The sequence below is a fragment of the Micrasema longulum genome, unplaced genomic scaffold (genome assembly GCF_059751315.1).
Source record: "Micrasema longulum isolate JH-2025_06_02 unplaced genomic scaffold, ASM5975131v1 h1tg000072l, whole genome shotgun sequence".
Classification (NCBI taxonomy): domain Eukaryota; kingdom Metazoa; phylum Arthropoda; class Insecta; order Trichoptera; family Brachycentridae; genus Micrasema; species Micrasema longulum.
In genome coordinates, this window is record NW_028277279.1 from 88,777 (window position 1) to 114,488 (window position 25,712).

Here is a 25,712-nt window from a genome sequence, read left to right on the forward strand (position 1 = left end):
TTACACAGTGTGTAAAGTGGCCACTTAAACCAGCCATTGACAGGTCATAAGCCCTGTAGATTACTTTTTCTTAAATGTTCTTCATCTCTGTTGTAATATGTTAATTCACCATATTGCCTATGTTTGAACATCCATATTTTTTCAATTTTTCCATCTACAAATTACACTTAAATAAAATATTTAAAAATAAATTATTTTAAGTTCTTTATTAAATAAATTTAATTTAATCATAAACAAGTACATATTTTCTATGTACCGTCAAACGGGGTAACTTGAGATAGGGGTCTATCTTGAAACGTTTAGTGGTAATATTTTTTTTCGATGGTATGGCAACCCCAATAAATAGTAGTCTGTTTAAGTTGCTGTCAATAGTTTTGAGATAGTTCACAGCTACGGCCAGAGTTTAAAGGAAAATGGTGGCTCGCTTCAGTTGGCATATTTAATTATTAAAAATTGTGAAAAACATTGCTCTAAAATATATCACAGATAACTTTGTTGCCACTGGTAAGAATTTCGAATATATTCTCATGAGATTTATATCATCATGACCTCAAAATGTATTGAGTTTATTTTTTTCTCACTATGTGCAAAATCACTAATACAAAATTAAAATGCATAAAAATGTCGGATGAGGGACTAATCTGGATAAAATGAGACGCATCTCATGTTGCCTCATATGTCTAAAGAAAATTCATGTTTTTACTTAGATTATTCTTTCTTAGCTACAATAACGCTTTTTTTTAAATATAAAGCAGGGCTTTCTGACATAGAGGATGTAAATGTTAGTAAAGACATAAGCCTTTTTCGAAACGTCTTCTTAAGATAAAGAAAACGAAGATTATCTATCCTTCCCGCCAGAGTCGGGAATCCTTGTCACCGAATTTTCCGAAGGTTCATTTTTTATTGTCAATTTTATTTACGGTAGTGAAATCAAGAAACCAAAACATAAAAAGTTTACAGGCGAAGTAATAAAGTCACAAGTTGAAGGTGAAATTTATGCGTAAATCCACAAAGACGGAAGACGTATTGTGTTTCCTGTAGTTCACGACATCCAACTAGTAACTTAAGCCAAACAAGGTTTCTAGAGAGAGATGTACCTTCCCAAAATTTGTTTTTAAGCTTAATTATTCCTTTTTCAAAATTTTTTATTTGTTACTTTTTTTATGGTGACTTGTCAATAAATAAAAAATAATAGTTAAAGCATCTTAAGTTATTTTTGTTCACTCTTAAACACGAGATTAGACTGATTTTTTATCGCTGTCTCATGATACCCCACTTTGGTAGGTAACTTGAGACAGCGTATACATTTTTATTTTCTATTTATGTTAATGGATCGGAATCATTAAAGAAAATATAGACTAATAGTATGGCCAAGTGCTCTGTTTCATTTCATTGAAAACTAACTTTTGGTAGAAGTTCAAATTTAATATTTGTCTCAAGATACCCTGTTTTACGGTACCTACTTACTAATGAAAGTTGCAAAAGCTTTTACAACACAACCAAGCATTCCGGTTTTGAATTAAATGTCAAGCTCACGTTGGAACCCAGCTGTCGGTAAAAGAACGACTTAATACGCATATGGCAGGACTGAGCGTTGGGGCATAAGTTAAGTGTCATCATTTTAGAGGGTTCCGGGTGCGTCTTTGTTTATCTAACCAGACGACCCATGACTTCAAAAAGAAGACTGAAAAGCATTGAAGAAGTTGGTCTAAATGTCATTTTTCAAGATTCCGTTTTTTACTCGGGGTCATGTTTTTTTTTAATGACACCTGATTTCGGTCAAATCAGCAACTAAATATAAATCAAAAATACTTTATTTCGGGTGGATTAAATGAATAACTTTAGGATGTTTGTAATCAAAGATAGTTTATGCAGTACTTTTAAATGGATTCTGGAATCAGTTATAGACTTAAATTAGATTGAAATAGATATAAATCTTATGATCGTGTATTCAATTCACATACTGTAAAGAAGGTATTTCATTTCAAATATTTTATCTCCAGTGTATTTCTGTATGTTATGTGATAAACTTTAAGCCTAGTGGCCATTGTCATGCTCTAGCATTGTAGCTTAGGCGGTGGCGAATGGTTTTGTGTATGGAGGATCACAGGTTTGACAATGCATTTTTCGGACAAACGCGTCCAATATTTAAATATTTTTTTTATTTATCGAACCTCTACGAGATTACCGTTGCAATTCTTATGGCATAATAACGAACCAAAAAGCAATAAAAATAAACAAGTTTACTAATCAAATGTATGCCTTTTATTTTATTACGTATTTTTCTTAACACTTATTTTACGTAAGGTCTAATAATAAAAACGATAATTTTGGATAATTTCGTGCTCATTGATTCAACCAAAGTAAAATTATTTAAAAAATCCAACCAAATATGTACAAAAAATGTAAATTAAAACTACTTATTAAAATTAAGATTTAAAATTCTAAAGTTTTTCAATTAAATTTGGGGTTCAAACTTTCAGTAGGGTTGCAATTAATTGTCTTGCTGGGGGGTGTGATTCTATAAAATGCTGTGAATGCCTAGTTGCATTCCACTGGTAGTCCTATTCGTTAGCGTCCACGCCACGTCGCGAACCCCGGACAATAGGATCACACTCATAACGGTGTGATCACAGCAGATAACGAGAGGATGAGAGGATGAGTTTCTGGCGCCTCCAAGCCAGAACCAACCAGCTAAGAGAAGTTAACCCCAAAAGAAAAATCCAGCAGAGAAGGCAATGGGAAACCACTCTGGTTATCTTTTTCCAAGAATTACTATAACGAGAACATCCAATAAGCAGTTGCCCTGGCTAGGGAATACAAAAGTAGCTTAAGACCGAGATAATTTAGCTGTAGTGATCGCCAACGTCGGGGGTACCTGACAAGGCACCCCAAGAAGAAGAAATCAATTAAATAAGAAAGAAAAAAAGGGACAAAAAGGAAAAAAATGTAGGTATTTAACGAAGATAAAAAATATTGTTTTTTTAATTAAAGTTATACATAAATTGACAATAATAAAATAAGAAAATTTACTATTTATTAATTTATTTATTATATATACCGCCTAAGTCAATTACAACAATTACACGAAGAAACATAAAAACAAGAAACTGAACAAAAAGAACATAAAACTATGTAGCAAAAACAAGCAAGGGCAAAACAATAATGGTATACAATTCATAAAAACGAAAGACATAACACTTTGAGCTAAACCATGCCAAACTTTATCCCACACTGTTTAGTTGCGAAGAGATCTACGAAAATCCGGAAGATCATTCCCAAAGAATTCCAAGTCGTCTGATGAATTAACTAATCTACACATTCTGAACATTGGGGCATAAAAGCAAAAGTTTCTCTTAGAAGATTTAATAAATAGCAGTTTTGACTTCTGGCGACACGGTTGGGAACATGAAAAGAAATTGATTGCAACAGTGATGGGACATCACTTACAGCATTAAGTATTTTGAAAACTCATATAAGGTCCATCTCAGTTCTACGTCTCTCCAAATGAACAAATTGAAAATATTGCAATTTTCGTTCATTTTTTATGAGTTCATTAGCGCTGGACCTGACTTCCATGAACGAATTCACATTTTCTGCTGTACATTCACAGAGACTAGACCGCTGTGCACTTTCAAACCACGAGCCCAATGCGTGATATCGCATGATTGGCCCATTTCACACAACGGCAAAAATCTACAAGGCATGATAAAATACAATACAGTGGATCAATATTTATTGTTTTAAAATTATTTATTTATATAACGCCTGGCAAACGCAATAACCAATACACCATGAGGCCGACTAAACTTCAGTTGATTTTCTTTTGCAGAATCTTTACCTGAGAGAATTCGCTATATTTAAATAATGATTTTGATAAAATTATTATTAAGATTTATTTTGTTAAGTTTTACTATATTATTTGAATCGGGTTGTAGTTTCGTGGCTAGTGTTCAGAGGTCCAAGGTTCGAACCCCACTCTACTCCAACTTGATTTACATTTTCTAATAGTGAGTTTTTTACAACTCGTTGAAAATGGTCACCACAATTGAAATATTTTCGTAAATTATAAGAAAGTTTTTTTAAATTTTTTTTTATTTAATATGTTAACCGAGGCGTTTTTAATGGTTTTTTTAAATCGTTAACTATGGAGTTTTATATAAAAAAAAACGAAGACATAAAAACTATTAAATTTAAATTGACACAAACGAATCTAATAAATGTCAATCCACTATAATTTTACCGTGCCGTTTAGATTAAGATGATATGTGTGAAATATGCTATTCTCCTTTGGGTATCACGCGCCTGGTTTATTTTTTCAGAAATTCTTGTAATAATGGACACACTTTATACATACATAATGTTCTATACAAAACAAGTTCGCAGATCATAATTTTTAGGACTCCTTAGAACGAAGTTGATTTTTTTATCCAGTGTGCCTTGCCTTTATTTGAATAACAATTCTTTATATCAAATAATCAAATAGAATAAAAGTTTTTAATGCATGCGTTATATAGAAGAAAATAAAAACATACAGTGATTAACTAATAATAAACTTAATCTATTCCAAGTGTCACATTTTTTATATATTTAGTGAGATAAGTTTAAAAAATATATTGCTTACCGGTAAGTTTGGCACGTTCTAACTCATATTACAAAAATTGCATGTACATTCTTTGTTTATGGTAATTTGCGATTGATTTAAATTTAAAAACGAAAACATTTTTTTTCTTTCCCTTTCCGAAACTAATGGTGCATAGGGTACTGCATTCATACTCCAATCGCAGTGTATCTTGATCTTTTTTTTTACATGAAGCTAAGATGATCAGTCTTACGCTTCAGGTCCTAGTCCAGGGACTATGAAATATTATATTGCAAAAAACATTTTTTTTTTTTAAAACATGTCGACAATGTCGGGAATCGAATCCGAGACCTCTTGCATGGTAGGCAAACGCGCTGACCACTACACCACGAGGCTGGCAAATTTTAAGAAACGTTTTAAATGTATTTTTAATCAAATGCTTGTGCACTGAAAAACCTTCTCTAAAAACCCAAACACAGACAACACATTAAAAAACTGCGATTATTTTGAATTGTGTGTAATGTTTCAATGCTGTATATTATAATAACCTTAGAGCAATAATACGCCACCGGGTAATAGAGTCGCCCATATTGAAAAAAACCATTGTATGATTTTCAACTATTCATATTAATATTTATCTCCCACCAGCTTGACAATGCCGGTCACGAAAAAACCTGGTCATTGGTAACAATTATAAAAGAAGTGGAATATATTTTTATTGCTATAATTTATTTTTTTAATTTAATTTTACAATACGCCCAAGGGGCATTTACTAAAATAATACAGATCAGTACAAACATGGTAATAATTAAAAAAATAAATAACACAATTAAAAATAAATAATTAAGAGATGTGGAAACTAAAAAGCATACGCAATGCAAAGCAATGCAAAATCAAAAGTTAAGCGTTGCGTTATTACAAAATATGCATATAATGTAAGATTGATAGTAAGGTATAAAAATATTTATTTAAAAAAATATGACAAACAGTAGATAAATAAGAAAAATTAAAAAGCAAATTGTATTATTTTTTTTTAAATGGTATTGGTTAACAACTTAATATTAAAAATAAATAATAAAAATTGAATAACATTAAGTGCATATGGTTTAAATATAATGGCTTTATGGTTATTAAGGGGTAATTATTCTTATTTTGAAATAGAGCAATCTCTTAATCTGTCTTCATTGGAGAGACGTAGAACTGAGATGGACCTTATATGCATTTTCAAAATACTTAATGCTTTGAGTGATGTCTCATCTCTGTTGCAATCAATTTCTTTTCATGTTCCCAACCGTGTCACCAGAAGTCAAAATCTGCTATTTATAAAATCTTAAGAGCAACTTTGGTTTTTATGCCCCAATGTCCAGAATGTATAGATTAGTCAATTCATCACACGACTTGGAATATTTTGGGATAGACCTTCCGGCTTTTCGTAGATCTCTTCGCGACTAAACAGTGTGGGATGAAGTTGGATTGGCATGGTTTAGCTCAAAGTTTTTGGTCTTTCGTTTTTTTTAATATATTGTATACTATTATTGTTTTGCCCTTGTTTGTCTTTGCTAAATAGTTTTATGTTATTTTTGTTCAGTTTCTTGCATTTATGTTTCTTCATGTAACTATTGTAATTGGCTTAGGCCGTATATACATAATAAATAAATAAATATCTATGTTGCACTTTTAAAATATTTGAAAAAATAATTGCAGAAAGAGTCAAAGACAATAATAATACACATCAAAAACAGAGAAAAAATTGCATGAAAAAGAATGTTTCATATAGACATCAATAATTATATTTAACCAATGCATTTGAAAACATTTATATATACGAATAATTGTGGTATTAAAAATGTCCAAATCATTAGTAAATATGTTGCCTAAGGCATGTTTACGCGGAATCGGAGACTGTCGTGCGTAGTTAGTATCTACGTATGCAAACAACACGGTACTTCTAGTAACTCGATTCGGTATTTTGAAGTTAAAAAGATTTAAGAGTTCACAAGAATCGAACTCTGAGTTTAGAATAAAAAAAGAAGGGCATTTATTTTTCTACGATCTTCTAAAAAAATTAAATTTAAAGTATCTAATAGAAACGTGTAATTAATGTTAGGTAAGGAATATTATTTCATTTAAAATTTACGCATCTCAAATACTTTCTTTGAATTCTCTCTGTGTTTTTGATATGTAATACAAATTGGAGGGAGGTTATCAGGACCGGCAGTTGACATATATAGTTTTATTATTACTTATTATGTTTTTTTTAATCATGAAGAAGGGCTCATAAACATAATGTTATGTGCTCTAACAATAATATTGCAAATATACCTATTTTTTACGTTGTTAAACACTAAATATTTCTTAACCTTTAGATTCAATTTTGATTTTTTTTCGTCATAAACGTAATTTTATTTTATTTAATAAAAAAAAAATTTTTTTTAAAAATAAATGGTATGAATATTTTTTTATGCCATATGTCGCTTGCACTCTGCCAATGTGTTGTTTCGGATCAAATTGCAATGTCCAGCATATCGGCTTGATGCAATTAGGTTTGGGTTTATGCATATTATGATAAACCAGATAAACCATTTTGTGTTTTTGTATTATTATGTAATAATGTAAATAGTAAAGAATTTTATTTTTTTTTTGTATTTTATTATGCGATAAAACGTATTTTCGCGTGTGTACGGGCGGATGAAGAATACATAGTTCTGTGTGTGAAATATAAACAGAATCTTGAAAGAATGCCTTCAACTCGAAAGCTACTCTTAAGTGTAAAATCCTGAATAGGGTAAATCGAGTGGAGAAAACTAGTATAGCGCTTGGCTCGTTCGTCTACCATGCTTTTCTTGAAAGGTTGACGTAAAAAATGGATTCAAAATCTGGTGTCATACCGCTACATTTAATTGTCCATGGACTGGCACTTAACGCGTGAGACTAATCACCTTGCCTTCATGTATACGCTGCTTTTGGTGAACCAATTCAAAGTCCCTTGCGTCATCAGTTTCGGATAAGAGTTTGATTACCATGATTATGATAATAATGTGTTTTATATTGATTATTATATACTTTATGTATTGTTGACATCAGTCCCTATTATAGTTATTTATTGGGTAATAGTTATATTTTTTGTTTGTTTATTTCTGTTATAGATCACCTAATTATGGATTGGTTGACCTTGATCCTTCCAAAAGGTCCTCAGCTATCGTTCCTTCTTCTGAAAGCCGCCGTGGTTCTCCTGGTAACATGGACCGCCCGAGTTCTGTGGAACCGCCGGAAGTTCTACGCTTTGAGCTTTAGGCTTCCGGGTCCATTTGCTTTACCACTTCTTGGAAACACATATCAACTTGGCTGCTTCAGTGCCCAGCAACGTAAGAATGGATCTAGAACGGCCAACGTCAGATTTCAAATCTTTCTAGGCACCATTTTGTAGAGGGCTATTGTCATTTAAAAACGTATATATTTAACAATTTTATACAAACATACGTGTGTTGTAATGTTTTTTATTAATATTCGTTATCAAATATGTCAAATACTTCATTTTAACTCCACAAAATGACAAAATAATTATTCTCCTGTAACATAACGATTTACGACATTAGCTCTTATAGATCCAAGCCATATTTATATATTTCAATGGGAAGTTAGAATCTTTAATGAGGAAGTTTTTTTTATTATTATTTGTTATTAGACTATTAAACTAAAACAAAATTAAAATATAAATATGTATCACATTATCAGCGCCATGATTAAAAATTTTGTATTTCTTAATTTACTCCGCGTGTGACGTGTCAAGTTCTCTTTCGCTTCTTCTCAGTCAGTTTTTCCGATTGGTCGGTTGACGTTCCGTAAATCGGAAATTATTTAAGTTTTTTATCATTGGTTGATTAATAAAAACTAGTGACGTTGTTCAAAGTAATTCGGTTTTATAAAAATATTTTTTTTTTTTTCATATATATATTTGAATAAATTTTGGATTTCAATTTATTGTTCTAATTTTGTTTTGTTTTTGAATTTTTTTTTGTTTCTATAAGAATACCGCATTATCTTTAAGTCTTTTTTAGATATTTTTCTGTGTAAACGATTCCTCTAAATTATGTTTAATTACATATTATTGAAGAACACACATAAAACTTTATATAGATGGATATATGAACATTATTACTTTAGTCAATCGCTGCTTCAGCGTTAAGCTTTTAATAAAAAAAACAATTGGGAATTATTTTCTTCGATTTTGTTCAAAAATAATAACATGCTTTTGTGAGTTTTTTTTGTTTATGTATTTCATTGCTATGTAATTAACCTTTTTTATACTCTGTTTTACCTCTTATGTCCATTGTAAAAAAAACAAATAAGAATATTTATGTTGCCAAATGTTTAATTTTATAATTTTACGTCAATTCATAATTATTTATGGATTGAAATAATACTTTACCATACGATTAAATTATTAAATCCACCAATTAATTGATGTCATTCGAAGTTATTTTGATAAGTATTTTCAATGTTTTTCCTTGTATGGCAACAAAAAGTCGACTAGCTTTATTTTGTGGCTTAACAATTTATTGTCTGGGTCTATTGTTAAACTGGTTTGCCAAAATAACATTTCGATGAACCTTTAATTTTCAATGACGATTCCAAGGATTTTTCGATCTGCTTTTGTCAATATTTACTTATTTTTTTTCATGTTTTTATTATTTTACTTTTTGTGCATCGGCGGGTTTATTGCCAAATGGTAATTACTTCCTTCAACCAATAAAATAATACCTGTTTGTTATGTATTTGTATTTATATATAAAGTGTTTAATAATCTCATGCCAAAGTATTTTATAAGTGAAATTATATTAAATAGAAATGTACATAAATATAGGACAAGAAATAGAAATAGGATAAGACTACCACTTAAGAAAAAAACAAAATCACATAATAGCTTAATGTATAAAGGGTTAAAACTGTATGATGAGATGCCTGAAAGTATGAAGAATGAAAGAAAACTTACGGATTTTAAAAAAAAATGTTATGTTTATTGTAATAATGTAGTTATGTAAGAAATATTTAATAAGTATTTGTTATAATTGTAAATATATTAGTTAATATACAATGTAATATTAACTAACTTAAGTAAATAAATAAAAAAATAAAAAAATAAAAAAAATATTTTCAAAACGTATGCGCGAAAAAATAAATAGTACTAGCAATATGTGTATACAGGTGTCTAGAGATCAAATGGTAAAAAAATGTAGCAAAATAAATAAACACGTTATTTAAATATTTCTTGATTTCATTTTAATTGCATTAATAGTGATTTTATTTTTTATAGACAAAAAATTCTAAATGCCTACCTTTAAGATGCAAGCACTTTTCCAATCATTCGCGCATATTTTCAAAAACGCCTAGGAATTACTATCCATTTAATATATTACGGACTATTTTGTACTTTTCTCCCTGCATAAATGTCCAAAGGACTCTAGGTTTCTTTTCTTGTATTCGTTATTTATTTTCCATTTTTAATGCCTCCACTTTTTCGTTTTTTTTTAAATTAAACATATAATACAAAGTATGTTACGAATTACATTTCCAGAAGTTACTACAACTCAATTCGAGACTTGAATAATTTATTTATTTATTGACGGACTTCTACAGTCACACGTCAACGTAAACACAATTTCTTATAGTATATAAATATATGTATATGCTCTTATATATAAAAAAATGTTTTATATACCTTCCTTTATTTAAAATTTAAGCTGTTTGAGTAATAATAAACATAAGTGTTCGCAATAATCATACCTGAAGGAACCCAAAAACAGTATACGAAGATTCGCTTAAGAATAATATGTCCTGCTTCAATCCAATATCATGGATGTGCAGATTGTATAACAACATTGCAAACGTAGAGATTGACATTTTTAATACTGGATTGTTTAGGTTTAAGAAGTATATACTTATACAATATGCGTTTTTATATTAATATATTCATTTTTACGAAATTTAAATTTTTATAACTTCCATTGCTAGTTTTCTTTTGATGCTTATTTTATTCGTTATTTTAATAATTTATTTTGTAAATTTAAGTTCATTCGTATTTTATTAATTTTAACTAAGATTTTTTTTTATATTTTTTATTTCACAGTTTTAAAATGTACCGAGTTTATTTGTTTCAGGTCCCGACTAGCAAGGAAATTCCTGTGTTTAGGAAGGACTTCATTTTTTTCATGTGTTTTTTTTATTTTTTATTTCATTAAATGATGCTTATTAAATTCAAAAAATAATAATAACAGTAGAAAAAATCAATATAAATATAAATTAGAAAACATGCAAGTAATAATAATAAAAATTGAATCATAAAAATAAATTAGAAAATATGCCATTAATAGTAAATAAATGAGACATAATTATTGTAAATTAGAAAACATACCGATAATAATAAAAATTGAACCACAAATACACATTATAAAATATAACAATAGTAATAAAGAAATTAAACAAAGATATAAATTGGAAAACATACCCATAATAATAAAAATTGAAGCTTAAATACAAATTTGAAAATATATCGTTAGTAATTAAAAATTGAAGAACAAAAATAAATTACAGAATATACCATTTATAATTAAAAAAAATTAAGATACGTGTAAAATACTAGTCTTAAAAAGAAAAATACAACATACGTGTAAAATACTAGTATTAAAAAGAAAAATAAAACATATGTTAATGAATAAACATAAAAAGTAAAAATGAAATATGCATAAAAACAATAAGAGATTTTTTCCAATGAATAAATTTTTACAGTAATTTAATTCCAATTTTTATTATTTTAATTTTAATTTTGTATAAATAGATATTTTATTTGTGTTTACATGTAATTGATGAACAATAAATAGTGTCTTTTTAATTATAATATTTCTGTATATTACGTATTATATTTCATTATTTGCAAACCGCTATATATAATCATATCAAGAAAATATGTATGTTGTAAAATAATAATTTCGCCTAGTTTTTTTGTTTTATTTGGAATTTTACTTTTTACAGAAATGCTTTTTTTGCTGATGGACATGAAAAAACTTTACGGGAATATATTTAGAGTTTGGCTCGGACCTGAGTTCGCTGTGGTCATTTCAGAACCGGAGGATTTTCAGGTTTGCGATATGAATTCTTACATTTAATATATAAAAAATAAAAACATACTTTTATTCATCAATTCGCACCCCAAGGAATAAATAGTGGCACAACTAGAAAAACCATACCGACGATCAGGGCCTCGTTTATGATGGGAAGATAAAGACGTCATACCTTCACCTTGATGGTATAGCTGAAGATAAATTCGCTCTAGCGATTACAAAGATATACTATCGACCCCCCACCTTCAAGTTTTAAGTAGGTACATAAAACAAGGGGAAGCGTACGTCACGGTACACATATCTACGCTCTAAAATGACATAGCTTCAGTATGACGCCATAGTTGAAGATAAAAGTCTCCTTATCTGCAACTATGACGTCATACTGAAACTATGTCATTTAAGAGCGTAGATATGTGTACCGCTTCCCCTTGTTTTATCCACCATCAAGTTTTGACGTAAGTACATCGGTTTATACCGACGGGTCTAGAGCCCCTCGATATGTTTATCTACGCATTAAAATTCTCAATTATTAAGTTCCACAGAGAATTTTTTCCTTTAATTATGATTTATTTAAAAAATTCATCGTTTTGAGGTTGGCACTTTTTTTTAAAAGCCTATTAAAAATATTAGAGAGAAATAAGTAAATTTTGAAGTTAAATTAAATTCCGACATAACTGTCAGATTATGAAAGACAAGCGGCTAGATGCAAAAATAATCTCGTTAGAATCTGTCCTACAGTTAGAAAGTTGGCACTGTAAAAAATAAATTATAATAATAAAAATACTTTTATAGTTTTATTACTACTACTACTACTACTACCATCACGCCATTTCTCCGTAGGGGTAGGCAGAGGGAATGGACCGCCACACACGTCTATCCTGGCATACATTCCTAGCTTCCTCCACATGCATACATCTTGTCATACATATCGTATGTTAAAAATGCTTTTTTTCGTAGGACTTTTTCGTATTTACTTTTTAGGATTTTTTCGTAAGTAAAATATCGTATGTTAAAAATGCTTTTTTTCGTAGGACTTTTTCAATGTACAATATAAAATTTAAAATATAGATTACACAAACATCACCCTGTCAGATTTAAAGTTAACACTAAAAATGTATTATGTAACTTAGTAGACATTATAATAATAAATATGTACATCTCCCCTCCCCTCCTTATCCTCTCTTCAAGCATTCTTGTCCTTATCCCGCCCAATTTACAGTAACTTAATGTCCTTAAAATAAATATTTAAAAAATCTTTGATTATTGAGTACATGAAAATAACATTTTTATATGTATAAATTGTATGTATTTATTTGATATGTAATATATTTTCTTTACTAACTTTGTATACTATGTGGAAATCTGTTATTAGTTCTGAGTTTATACACTATATCTGTTTGTTTACTAAAAATATGTATGTGGAACTGTTGATTTCCCAAATAAAAATAAAATAAAATAATGAAAATGCAGTTCCACCAAGAAATATCAGCAGAAAAACTCAATAAAGTAAAAAAAAATTGGTTATTATATATTTTCCATCTGTTTTACTATTTTTCTGAGAGAACGTATCAAGAGCCGGCTTTGTAACCGCTACGTATTACCTCATTAGATAAATGCAGACGATCGTTAAGCATATCGTTTTGGCAATTGTTAAAAGTCATGTTCAAGCGAGCATTTTTTGTTTGAATTGGGATTTATCGGAGTTTATAATCGCTTTGAAGTGGGCACTTTCTATCAAAGAAGCCTATTTAAAATATAAATGAGAACTGTTTTAAATGTTAATGATGTAAGAAACGCGGACTAATTATTAGCGGTCATTCATTTGCGGCTTATTTCGATCATATAATATCGATAGAGCAAGTAGAACATACCGAGGTAAGATACAGATAGTACAGAAGTTAAGTATACCGTCTCGATATAGACAGATAAAGATAACGTTCATAATCGAGGCTCAGTTGTACACATACTCAAGCATATATAAGTACATGTAGTGCAGTTATTTTGCCTATTGAGGAATGCTATCTTGTATCTGCAAAAAATTGCCTCCAGACTTATTTGTCAAATTTGTAAAATATAACCAATTTAATTTCTTTTTTGTTTTGACAGTGGAGAGTTACAGGACATTTGAATATTTCAGAGCGTTTTAATGAACAAGGCCACTTCATGGAGAGGGAGTAAATATGAAATTATCAAGAAAGGAATGGGGGACGGATTAATTACACTTTCTGGTAAATTCTCCATCATATCCATTTTATTTTTTACAGTTGTCAAAACCCACTAGGCATGTATGTATTTTTTTTCAAATAAACATTTGAATTGCATTCCTCATGTCAAAAATATAAAAAAAAACGAAACGAAAAGATTCAAAATGATATTTAAAAAACAAATATTTAAAATAAAATGGATTTTCTAAGTTAAAATAGAATATCAGGAAAGTCTTATTTTTTCAAACCAATTTGTTTGCCATTTTCTTAATACTTTTTCATTTCATAATAAAAATTCGGAATCATACGAGTTGTATCTTGGGTATGAAATATGGTGTCCCGCAGGGGTTGAATCTTGGTATACTCCTGTTTCGACCCATGTATCAATGATTTATTTGATTAATCTAGGTGAGAAATGGAAGCAACATCGAAACATTATCAACCCTTCATTCTCATTAAGGGCAACCAGAGGTTATCAACCAATCCACGATAAGCACGCTAGACTTCTCGTTAAGAATGTAGCGGAGAAGTGTAACGTGGGGTACATCAATATGACAATATTGTCGCAGAGATTTGCGGCAGATGGCATTTGCGGTAAGAGTCGAATTTATTTTTTAAATGTCTATTATTTTAGAAATTATAATCTCCCACAAAGTAAATACAATGGAAGCTCGCTAAGCTATTTCCAAAATCTTATTCGTTATGCGGAATGCTCGCTAAGTAATGTTAATAAACGACAGTTGTCATGAACCCCCTAATCAAGACGCAAAAACTTATTCTTAGAGTTATGTTTCGGTGCCCTCCGACCTACCCATCTGAACCATTATTTCAATTGTTAAAAGTTCTTGATATTCGTCAAATCTATATCAAGAATGTATTGACAATTTTCTGGTCAGGCGACTACGGAAGGAGGTCCCAACAGAATGCCCGTACGAGGCTTTCGCGTAACCTAAACTACTTAATACCGAGAACGCGTACGATGTTTGCTCGGAGACACTTTTCATATATAGCTCCAAGAGTGTTCAACGTCTTGGATGAACATATTAAGTTCTCCAAAACAACGTCCATATTTAAGATAAAGATCCATAACTGGATTGTATCGAGGGGTAGAGACCACTGTATGAGATTGCTTCGGGAATAAATGCATAACATCGCTGCTGTTTTCATTATTATCCATATATGTATATCGTATATGTGTATGTCATCACTGTCATACGTATTATTATATAACTTTTGATTCCATTTTCGACATGTATTATAAATTTTTATAATTTTTATAATTTTTATTTTTCTATTATTATTTTGTATATTGTTTTGATTATTTTGCATATTTTTTTGATTACCTGTATATTGTTTTAATATGTAAATAACTATTTTTGATTTTTGATTTATATATCGAAGAGTCCCGACTTAACACGGAATTTTCTAACAAGTCGGGACATAAAAAAACATATAATTGTGGCTATGTAAAATTGTGTATTTTGTGCATTACATAAATAAAAAAATAAAATTAAAAAAAATTCATTGTATGTAAAGAGGTAACGCAGCCTAATTGAGGCCATCACAGTACTCACACAAACGTAAAGCTTGTATACGGCGTGTTACGTTATTTAAAATTTTTATTTAATTAAATTATTAATATTTATTCATATTTTTTCAAAAAAACATGTTTTATGACCAACTTGTAGTATAGTGGTTGGCGTGTTTAGTTGCTACGCATGAGGTTATCGTGAAATATTTATTCAGTGTGATTTTTCACAACGATGTTTTGTGTTAATACATATAGATATTTCTATGAACGGTATACTGCATTTTTGTATATTTTTTTTAAATGTGAAAAATTTTATAAAATTAACATTTATTACTAAAACCTGGGCAGTTCGAAGCATTGTGGTTTTTTTCTAGTGCCACGTCGTAGTAAATGTATTACAAAAAAATATGATTCTACTGTGAATTAATTCTACTGAGCCCATTGCATTAATACAATCTAGACTAATCGCAAGTATAATTAAATCGATTATTTCGAAAATGTCATGAGTTCCAATTCTGCAATTTTACAGGAGACACATTAAACTGTTAAGTTCATTCTTCATTTAATTACAATGAAAGCATCCACCCCTTTCCCGAAACTGTTCATAAAGACTTGAGTCTTTCTTCAGTTTCGCATATCAATATCAATATTTTTTTTTTAAAACTAATTAAGCGAAAATTTAATATTTCTTTACAATCAAACCGCGAAAATAACAAAACAAATAAACTTTAAAAACTTTCATTGTACCCCTCACTGCAGTTTTGTCAGTTTGTGATCAATCAAATACACATGGTCAGCACAATCACCCTTTTCTAATTTCCCAGTATTACAGTGGAGGAATACAGTGTTAGTTCTGAATTGAGACCGCGACCGTACGCTCCAGATCCCGCATCGGAAAGGAAGAAGAACGTAGTAATACAAACAAATCAATCAAACGACACGAAAGCCAAATACATATAGGAAACATTAGAATAATTTGCCCTATACAACAACATCTCAATCAACAGATCTATAACAAATCACAGTGGAACATCAAATCATCATCTAATTAGAGTAAGCCAAAATGTAAGTTAGAAAAGTTTTTTAATACCCCTCCGGAAGGCAGACGAAGCAGAGGCAGGCCAAGATTAAGATGGCTGGATAATGTGGAAAGTGACATTAGAGCGATTGGCACGACGAACTGGAGAAGAGCCGCGGGGTGCAGAGACGAATGGAGACAAATTATGGAGGAGGCCAGGGCCTACAACAGGCTGTATATCGCCACTGATGATGATGAAGTTAAAAGAGCTTGTGAAGGACCGCAGCACATATTGTTTTGAGCTATTAAATATTTTTATTTTACTTCGTTAAGAAGAACATGGACATTATTATGATATTATTATGTCATGGACTGATGATTTTTTCAAAATACTACTACCATTCCGCCATTTCTCCGTAGAGGTAGGCAGAGAGAATGGACCGCCACACACGTCTATCCTGGCATACATTCCTAGTTTCTTCCACATTCATACATCTTGTCATACATAATTAAATATATTTGTAATGTTATTATTAGAACACACATCACAATATGTATGATATGTGTGCCCTACTTTAAGATTTAAATAAATAAATAAATAAATACATGCCCTTCGGTTCTGCCTGCTTTTGACATGACCAGACTTAAGATTTTGGTTTATCTGATCATGCCACATCTTCCTTGGTCGTCCTCGTCTCACGTTACCGTTCATTTTCACCAAAAACACTTTTTTACCATTCTTTCGTCGTCCATTCGTTCTACGTGACCAAACCATCTCAGAGACCCTTTCATAATCTTATCAATTATAATTGACTCAGATTTACACTCTCGCCTGATTTCATCATTCGTAACCCTGTCATACATTGATTTCCCACACATTCGTCCAAGAGATCGCAATTCAACTGCGTTCACTCGGCTTTCATCCTTCCTCTGCCAGTTCCATGTTTCACTTCCATACATAAGTGTTGGGACTAAAACTCCGTTGTGCACTGCCAGTTTAGCTTCGATTGACATATTTTTATTAGAAATTACTGTGCTTAGTGCTCCGTTCAGTTTGCTGCCTGCATTCACTCTTCTTTCAACATCTTCCGACATTTTCCAAATAAGTTTATATAAAAAACAGCAGTGAACTGCGAGATGGTTCGTTTATTTTAACGAAATTAATTTATTTACATAGAAAATTTAAAGAAAATTAGATACTAATTTTATAGATAATAGATATAGATAGATAGATAAAACCTACCTATTTTAAAATGAAGTAAAAAGAACATTCTGCTCTTAAACATAAACTTTGCGCGTTTAATGATATTGGAATTGTAATTTTCACTCTTTCTGATGCCTCCTTTATATGCCTCGGATAAACCAACAGCTTCGCTATATATTCGGCCATTTTGAAATGCTGTAGCTGTCAAACGAACTTGTGATTCCAAAACGTCATTAGCCCTGTACTGGTGACGTTTTCGAACCATATTATATTTTGGTATGGCCGTATGCAGCGTAGAAATTTTGGACTAATGCCTTTTTGATACAAAATTGTGGATTTACTTTTAGAGGAAAAAACCTCATACTTAACGCACTTTCTCAAATGTGTGGACTGATGACATTTTTGAAATAATCGATCCAATTAACTGCAACTTATTTCAATGACAAGGAAAGGTTTATTTGATTTTAATGTTTCCTTAGAATTCGGTTAGCACCTCTGCAAAACAATTTCTGTGTGGAAATTACCAGGGTTAATATGCAGGCAATACACAAAGCTAATTTTAAAAATATTTTATTATTTAAACTACACTCTGTTCACAGAAATGCATTAATAAAATCGTTTACTACTTTATTGTTTTTACATAAATTGGTACTTGAATTAATCGTTTTTCATTTCTTTTCTTGCTGTCAGGTCTAAACGCAAGTTTTGTGAAATTGAAATATACTTAGATAAACAAAACTTTTGGGCAATTATGGCAACAAAGCGTCTTTTGCGGGGTTGACACATTTTTGCCATATTGTTATCACGTTAGTCACATATTGATCTTAATTCGCAACAATACGATAAGCTTCTTAAGCAATGTTACCTTATTTTTAGTCCGGTTGCTTGATTTTTGATTAAAACATCAAAGTATTATACAGTGTTTGTAAGTTTGAACTCGTCAAACTATTGATTATGACACTAATTCATTATTTTAAATCAAAATATTACCCACAAACGGCTTTACACATTTTTGCAGAGTTATAATTGAACGTAGTTATGCAGAAAGCAGCTAGTCCACAATTTTGAAAAAATTAGAAATTTATGTTTTCGGGTGCAAGAAGGTCAATTCTATGTTCTGCTAAAAACAGCCAGACCGCTCTCGTACAAAAAACTGTATTAATCACCTTCTGAAAATGGTATCGATCATAAAAAAAGCATTTCTCAATTTGCAGAAAACACTTACATCTTTAGAACAATCTTATGGTTCTTAAAAAATCATTAAAGCTGGTCAAATACATTATTAAATTCTTGTTTGTAATATAATAAAAAACTTATGTATTCATTGTTTATCATTTGTTAAAGTCAAAAACATTCCAACTGTTGTTTAAATTTGATAATTCACTCATTTCACAAAAGTGCTATTATCTCAGTTTCATTTTTTATATAGCTGGCTGCTTTCTGCATAACTACGTTCAATTGATTGTGTTATTATTTTGTCTATGAATGCATTTTGAAAATCCAGTAAATAACCATATGTCCTACTTGTATTTTTTGTTTTTTTCAGAAAATTTATTTGATTGGGAGCCAAGATTTTATGAAGGCGATAAAGATCATTATCTCTATTTGAGTCCTTGGTAATTATAACCATTAGTAAATAATGAATTAAACTTAAATAATTTAAACTAATTGGATTGGAAATGATGTTAATGTTTTTTGTAAATTTATTGATAAAAATTGCTAAAGATTCCTTGGTTAAGTTTGATTAGTTTATGAGACCAACGAGCGTTTTCGCTAAAGCAGGCATTTTCAGTACTGGTAAATTGTTTACAACATTTTTAACTTATATACTATTTTTTATAAGGTTTTGGAATATAAAAACCACAGGTTTGTATTTTTGTTTTAGTGGCCCACAAAATATAATTTGTAGCAATTTAGACAAAGACTACTTAAATAAAATTATTAAACTTATATCTTAACTTAAATAATGAAACCAATATCGTCGTTGTGTCTTGGAAATCGTTTTTTAGGTTAAAAAACGTTAATTTTTTTTTAAACCGCAATTAGAATGATAAAGTATTCATTTTACTCAACGCACTAAACTTACTTAAGTACCTACTTAAATATTGCATAAAAAAAGAGTTTCCGAGACTATTAAAGTCTGGGATTTTCTTCGTTTCTTCAGAACATTTTTAAGAAAAATGCATAGCCAATGTCTAAGGCACAACGACAATATGTACTCGTATATAATTTTTGCTGTGATTTATATTTTAGGTCGGCAAAATTGGCGCATGAAAGAATGTGCAAATTGTGGTTAATGTTTGATTTAACTTACTACTTAACAAAAAGTGGTCAATTCTTCAAAAAAGACTTAATCGTATATAACTCATTCTTTGAAGAAATAATCAGAGCAAAGGCACGAAGCGCTCTCGACTCAAATACGAATCTGAACAACGCAAACACAAGCACGATTCAAAATGACGGTAAGTCATTTTTTTAAAAGATAAATGTCAGTCATGGATAAAAATATTTAAATTAAGACTTAATAAGCATTTCTGTAGTAATTTCTTCAAGTTTATTTTACGTTATCATATATTTGTCCGCTTCATAGCGGTCTAAGAAGTCTCGGCTCTCATTGCCGACATAGCTTTTTTGTAATTGTATTGTGATTGTATATTTAGTATTATAACAAAACTATGTTCTCTTTAGTTTTTGAGGAACCATCGGAAGAATTTTCTGACGTAGAAAAACTAAAAGAAGGAAATAAGTCTGTGCTTATGGCCTTAGTCAAAGCTTGTTCTTCGGGACATTGTAATGTGCATGAAATCAGCGACGAATTCAATAATATCTACATTCCTGTGAGTAAAACTGTTTTTATATAATAAATAAATTACCAAAGTAGTGAACCTAACCTTTCATAATTTAAAAATTACTGAAGCGTTAATTTTTGGTTCAAACGTATAGCACAGTAAATTAAGTAGGACTTATTGACTTAACGATTCCGCTAATAAAGTTTATTTCCCTCAAGCTCCGATCTAATAATCTTTTTCTTCTTCTATTCTACATCCGCTTCTAAGTGGAGCATGTGGCCACCACCAGTTGCCTGCGGGAGATCTTATTGCCAGCCAGTATTCTCGCCCCCTCCCACGTCAATCCAGCGTCCCTTAGTTCCGTCTAATAAAGTCAAAAGATAGTCATCGACGGCCTTCCAGGACGGCGTGAGCCAGCAGGTGTAAAGAAAAGACAACTTGAGTTAGTTATAAAATCGAACCACCTTATACCTAATTTTCTTCTCAAGCACTTACTCTCAAAACTAAAAAGCTTGGTGTTTTGAGCTTTGGTAAGGTGCCAAGATTCGCACCCATATAGGAGTGCTGGCATTATACAAGAGTTGACCGAGTATAGACTAGATTTCCAGACAACACGCATCATTTCAAAAGTTGCTCCAGCAATTCCTAGGTGGGTTGCAAGCTCTTTGTGCATGCTTCCATCCTCAGTTATGGGCACTTCCAAGTATAAGCTGTCAACTTTTTCGATCCTCTGTCCATTATTATGAAGAAGTTCATCAGGGTCAGAACAGGATTTGTTGCACTAAATCTAAACCTTTTTGGTGTAAATGATAACATCCAGACAAGTAAAGTTTTCTTGCAGTTTGTTAACAATTTCTTGAAAATCACCAGCAGACTTAAGAAAACTAAAGAAAAACCACATCGCCTGCATACTGCAAGTCGCACAACTTTAGGGGAACGTTTATCTCTATTAGATTATATGGTGTTGATTTGCATAAGATAAAATCCATCAATATATAGAGGACGGAGCTCCTCACTCCAATGGAGACCTCAAACCAATCAGTCAAAGATCTGCCGATTCTCACACGTTTGCTGTTTATGCGGAGCGCTTTTATAGCATTAATAATTTTAGGAAGAATACTATACGTATCTAGAATTTTCCAAAGAGATGGTCGATGCGGACTTTCAAATGCTTTCTTGTAGTCAATGAAGCAGCACGCAAAGGGTGAGTTCATTTTATTTCTCTCTTGGAGAATGTAGGTACGGTTTTTATATTATATATACGGTCGCAATCGACTTACTAGGAATAAAATTAGTCTAGTTGACTCTCAGAATCTTTTCGTATTCTGCCCAAGGTTATGTGAGCAAGAATCTTTTCTGAAACGCTCAAAAGAGTTATTCCGCGGCAATCTTAATTCTTAAGAATCGCCTTTCTTATGAAGTGCAATAATCCTACTATTAATAATCTTATTCCTCGGACAACGTTCTTCATCCCAGGTTTTTGATAATTAAGTGTGGAGAGGCTGAACGATTGCATCTAAACTACTTTTTATTAGCTCAGAACTAATTCCATCTTCACCCGGCGCATTCTCATTCTTCAGGCATTTCACCGCCTTGATGATATTATCAATGGTCAAAGAAATAGTCTATTTACAATATTTCTATTTCTATATACAATAATAAAGTCTATTTTTGTTAACGAAATTGCGGACTGTAAATGAAAAACGAATTTCATTCAGTTTTGTGATAAAGAAATATTTGAAGAAAGGATAGGAACATGGAATGGATACCTACCTTTAATATGATGTGAATGTTCTTCAATTTCGGGCACTGGATGACAAAATGCACTATAAAATGAAATATGTTTTGATCTATTCATCTTCTTTATTCTGCTTGTATATTCTATTTCTTTAAAGCTCAAATCTATTTACTAGATGTATTAATCTATTTATATCCTATTTTCTGCTAATATAGAACATTTCTCTTGAGCTCAAAGTGAAGATTACTATTTTAAGTAGAATAATACAAATATATAGGATTGGTTAAATTTGCTAACTTTTTTTTAAACAGGGAGCAGACACTATTGCAACCATGGTCAGTACTCTAGTCTTGTTACTAGGAATGCATAAAAGATGTCAGGATCTTCTGTGGGAGGAGATAAGAACCAAATCTGGCGGAGACCTGGATGGTGACGTAACAGTGGACCACCTGACCAGATATCCTTACCTGGATTGTTGCTATAAGGAAGTTTTAAGAATGTTCCCCACTGGTCCGGTCCAGATGAGAGATTTAAGAACTGATTTATACCTGAAGAGTTGTAAGTTAACTACCTACTAATGAATTTTGTTTTGTTTTGTATGAGCTTTTGCATTCAAATGTTGTCAGATTAACAAAAGTTAACGAAAACAGGTGTTGTATTTTATAATGTTACGATATGTCGTGAAAGGGGATAATCCAACATCTCACTTTTCTCTCAAATAACCATAAAGCAATTTAGTCTTTCGAAAACGAAGATAAATCTTGAGAAAGAAGAATGAGGGAGTTCGGTAATTTAAAAATAAATTTAATTTGTAAACGGACTATTAACACTTTGAGTACCGGCTGTATAAACGTAGAATTTACCCTGTGCCCGGCCCATTTTTGTGAAATTTCATGCTTTGTGAAGGGTTTCTTAAAAGTGTTATAATTATGAAAATACTGGGTTAAATTAATTGAAACTACTCATATTTATTTAAAACAATTTAACTAAACATTTTTGTATGATAGTTTTCCCGACATTGGCCTTTATGGAGAGCCACACATTGCAATGTTCGCACAATGTTGCTTGTATCCCGGAGCAGTTGCAGTGTAAACACATGATTATAATAACCACACGTTGTGTCCCGGTCCCGTGTTTTCACGTGGTTTACCAGCAGCAAAAAAGTACAAATAAAAGTCACTAGATGTCAATAAAATGCACTTTTTTAGACAGTTGGTAAACCATGTGAAAACACGGGACCGGGACTCAACGCATGGTTATATAACCACGTGTTAACACGGCTCCGGGATACAAACCAAAAAATTTCAATGCAATCGAATTCTCTAAGTTGTTGAGGTGACCAAATCGAGAAATAATTATACTCTAATTCTGTATCAATGAGCCCCTTTGCGTACTAAATAATAAATAATTTTCAGGCAATATTACGTTGCCTGCTGGCACTTGTTTATTCCTGAGTAATTACCTTCTGCACAATAACCCAAAATACTGGAAGGATCCAGAAGTCTTCATGCCAGAGAGGTTCTTCCCAGAAGAAGTTGCCAAAAGACCAGCTTTTTCATTCCTTCCGTACAGCGCAGGGCAGAGGAATTGCATTGGTAATTTTATAATATGCACTATTTTCCAAATACGTCGCATTTGTAAAATATGTTAGTTTACGAGACTAATTTTAATAATAGGATGATAATTGATATTTTCCGTAAACCAACATATATGCAGTAATTCATAATATTTCTAATCATCCTGTCTCATAAACAATCCACGTTTTATTCTACGGTTCATCAACTAATTAATGTTCCGCTATCAAAAAATAACTATCACAAAGAACCTAATATAATCAAATAAATTTCTTTACATAGTGGTGATAATATTTTGCTTATGGATTTTATATCAAAAAAATCAGTCGGAAGCGACGTAAAATTGTGTTTTTTGTACAGTATTCGGAGATGCACCAACAAGAGACTAACAGAAAAACTGTTTTCAAATACATATTGCTCAAACCGCTTCACTGCCGCATATCCTCTTAAAATCGGGTTATGGTCCTGTGACTCACGGATCAAAGGTCCGTGGTTCGAATCCCACTCTACCCTAACTTGATTCCCATTTTCTTATAGTGAGTTATTTACAACTCATTAAAAATGGCCGTTAAAATGAAATATTTGGTTAGATCATAAGAACGCAAATAATTCATTAAAAAAAAAATTAAATATATTATTTATCCAGTAAAATTAAATCAAGAAAGGAGCTCTGCGCTGGTTTGGACATGTAGAAAGAATGAACAGCGAGAGAACGTCTAAGGATATTTACAATGCGAATGTTGATGGATGCAGAAATAGAGGAAGACCGAGAAAGACATGGCATGACCAAATCCAACAAATACTTAAAGATGGACATGTCAAAAGTCGGAATAATCGGCGCGCGTGCATGAGAAGATGTATGAATGTAGAGGAAGCGAGATCTGTATGCAAAGATAGAGTGTTGTGGCATTCTATCCTCTCTGCCTACCCTTACGGGGAAACGGCGTGATGGTTTGTTTGTTTAAAATTAATTTTGGGAATAGCAATAATACTGATGCACAAATTTCGTCGTTTTCAGGTCAAACGTACGGCGCTGATGCAGTCAAGACTGCCATGATCCACCTGGTGAGGAAGTTTGAGTTCTTCTCCAACCTGGCGATGGATGAACTTCCGAGGAATGCAGATATTTCCCTGAGAAGTGCCGTGGGCTGCAGGGTCAAGGTCACCAGACGGATTGCGCAAGCTTGAATTGTAAAATTCGATGAAAAAATGTATTTATTTACAGAAAAACAATACAGTTGCCATTAATAAATCATGTATCAATAAACCTATACGTCTAAGGCCTGGTAGTTTCAAAATAAGGATATGTTAAAAATCAGATGCAATAATTTTTCATGTGAAAAAAATAACATGTTTTAAATTTTTGACTATTAGGCAATTCAGATTTTTAACTATTACTAATGATCGAATAACCTACCAGCCGCTAGTATTTTTATTTACTAATATTCTTTTTTAAATAATATAATGTCATACATTAACCGTGGCGTTTTTATTGATATATTTATTAAAATCATTATCCATATAAAAGTTGTACAAAAAATAAACATAAAGTTTATTTCAACAGAGAGGGAAAACCTTTTTTGAGAAGGGAATATGGAAGTCTAGGCATTCACAGGGCTTATGACCTGTCATTGGCTGGTTTAAGTGGCCACTTTACACACTGTGTAACATTCACTATTCTGCCCATGTTTGAACATCTACATTTCCTCAACTCTTCCATTTGTAGACCCGTTTTCCCTTTCTGTTGAAATAAATTTTAATATGAACAACTCCCTAGGGAGAAAATCCAGCCAGTCTGCAAGCATTTGGACATACTCAAACATTGTTGAATTACTACCTGGTAAAATAAAAAATCTAAAAATTTAAAAATTGTTTTCAGGCGTTGCCTAGTAGGTGATTTGGTTCAGCCGGATGAATCTCACCCACATGATAAAGGTTTCAGCTCTTTTACTTC

General features: G+C 31.3%; 1 protein-coding gene across 1 annotated transcript; it reads left to right on the forward strand.

Annotated features, from left to right (window-relative positions):
* The first annotated feature begins 4,385 nt into the window (after positions 1 to 4,385).
* Positions 4,386 to 25,237, forward strand: LOC148284969 (cytochrome P450 4c3-like). The gene is made up of 11 exons (XM_088231946.1): positions 4,386 to 4,626; positions 7,729 to 7,947; positions 11,612 to 11,718; positions 13,838 to 13,928; positions 14,313 to 14,498; positions 19,204 to 19,273; positions 19,911 to 20,119; positions 20,346 to 20,494; positions 22,496 to 22,742; positions 23,600 to 23,779; positions 24,777 to 25,237. The coding sequence occupies exons 2-11, from the start codon at positions 7,740 to 7,742 to the stop codon at positions 24,944 to 24,946; spliced, it is 1,617 nt and encodes a 538-aa protein (XP_088088072.1). The 5' UTR covers positions 4,386 to 4,626; positions 7,729 to 7,739; the 3' UTR covers positions 24,947 to 25,237.
* The last annotated feature ends 475 nt before the right edge of the window (positions 25,238 to 25,712 follow it).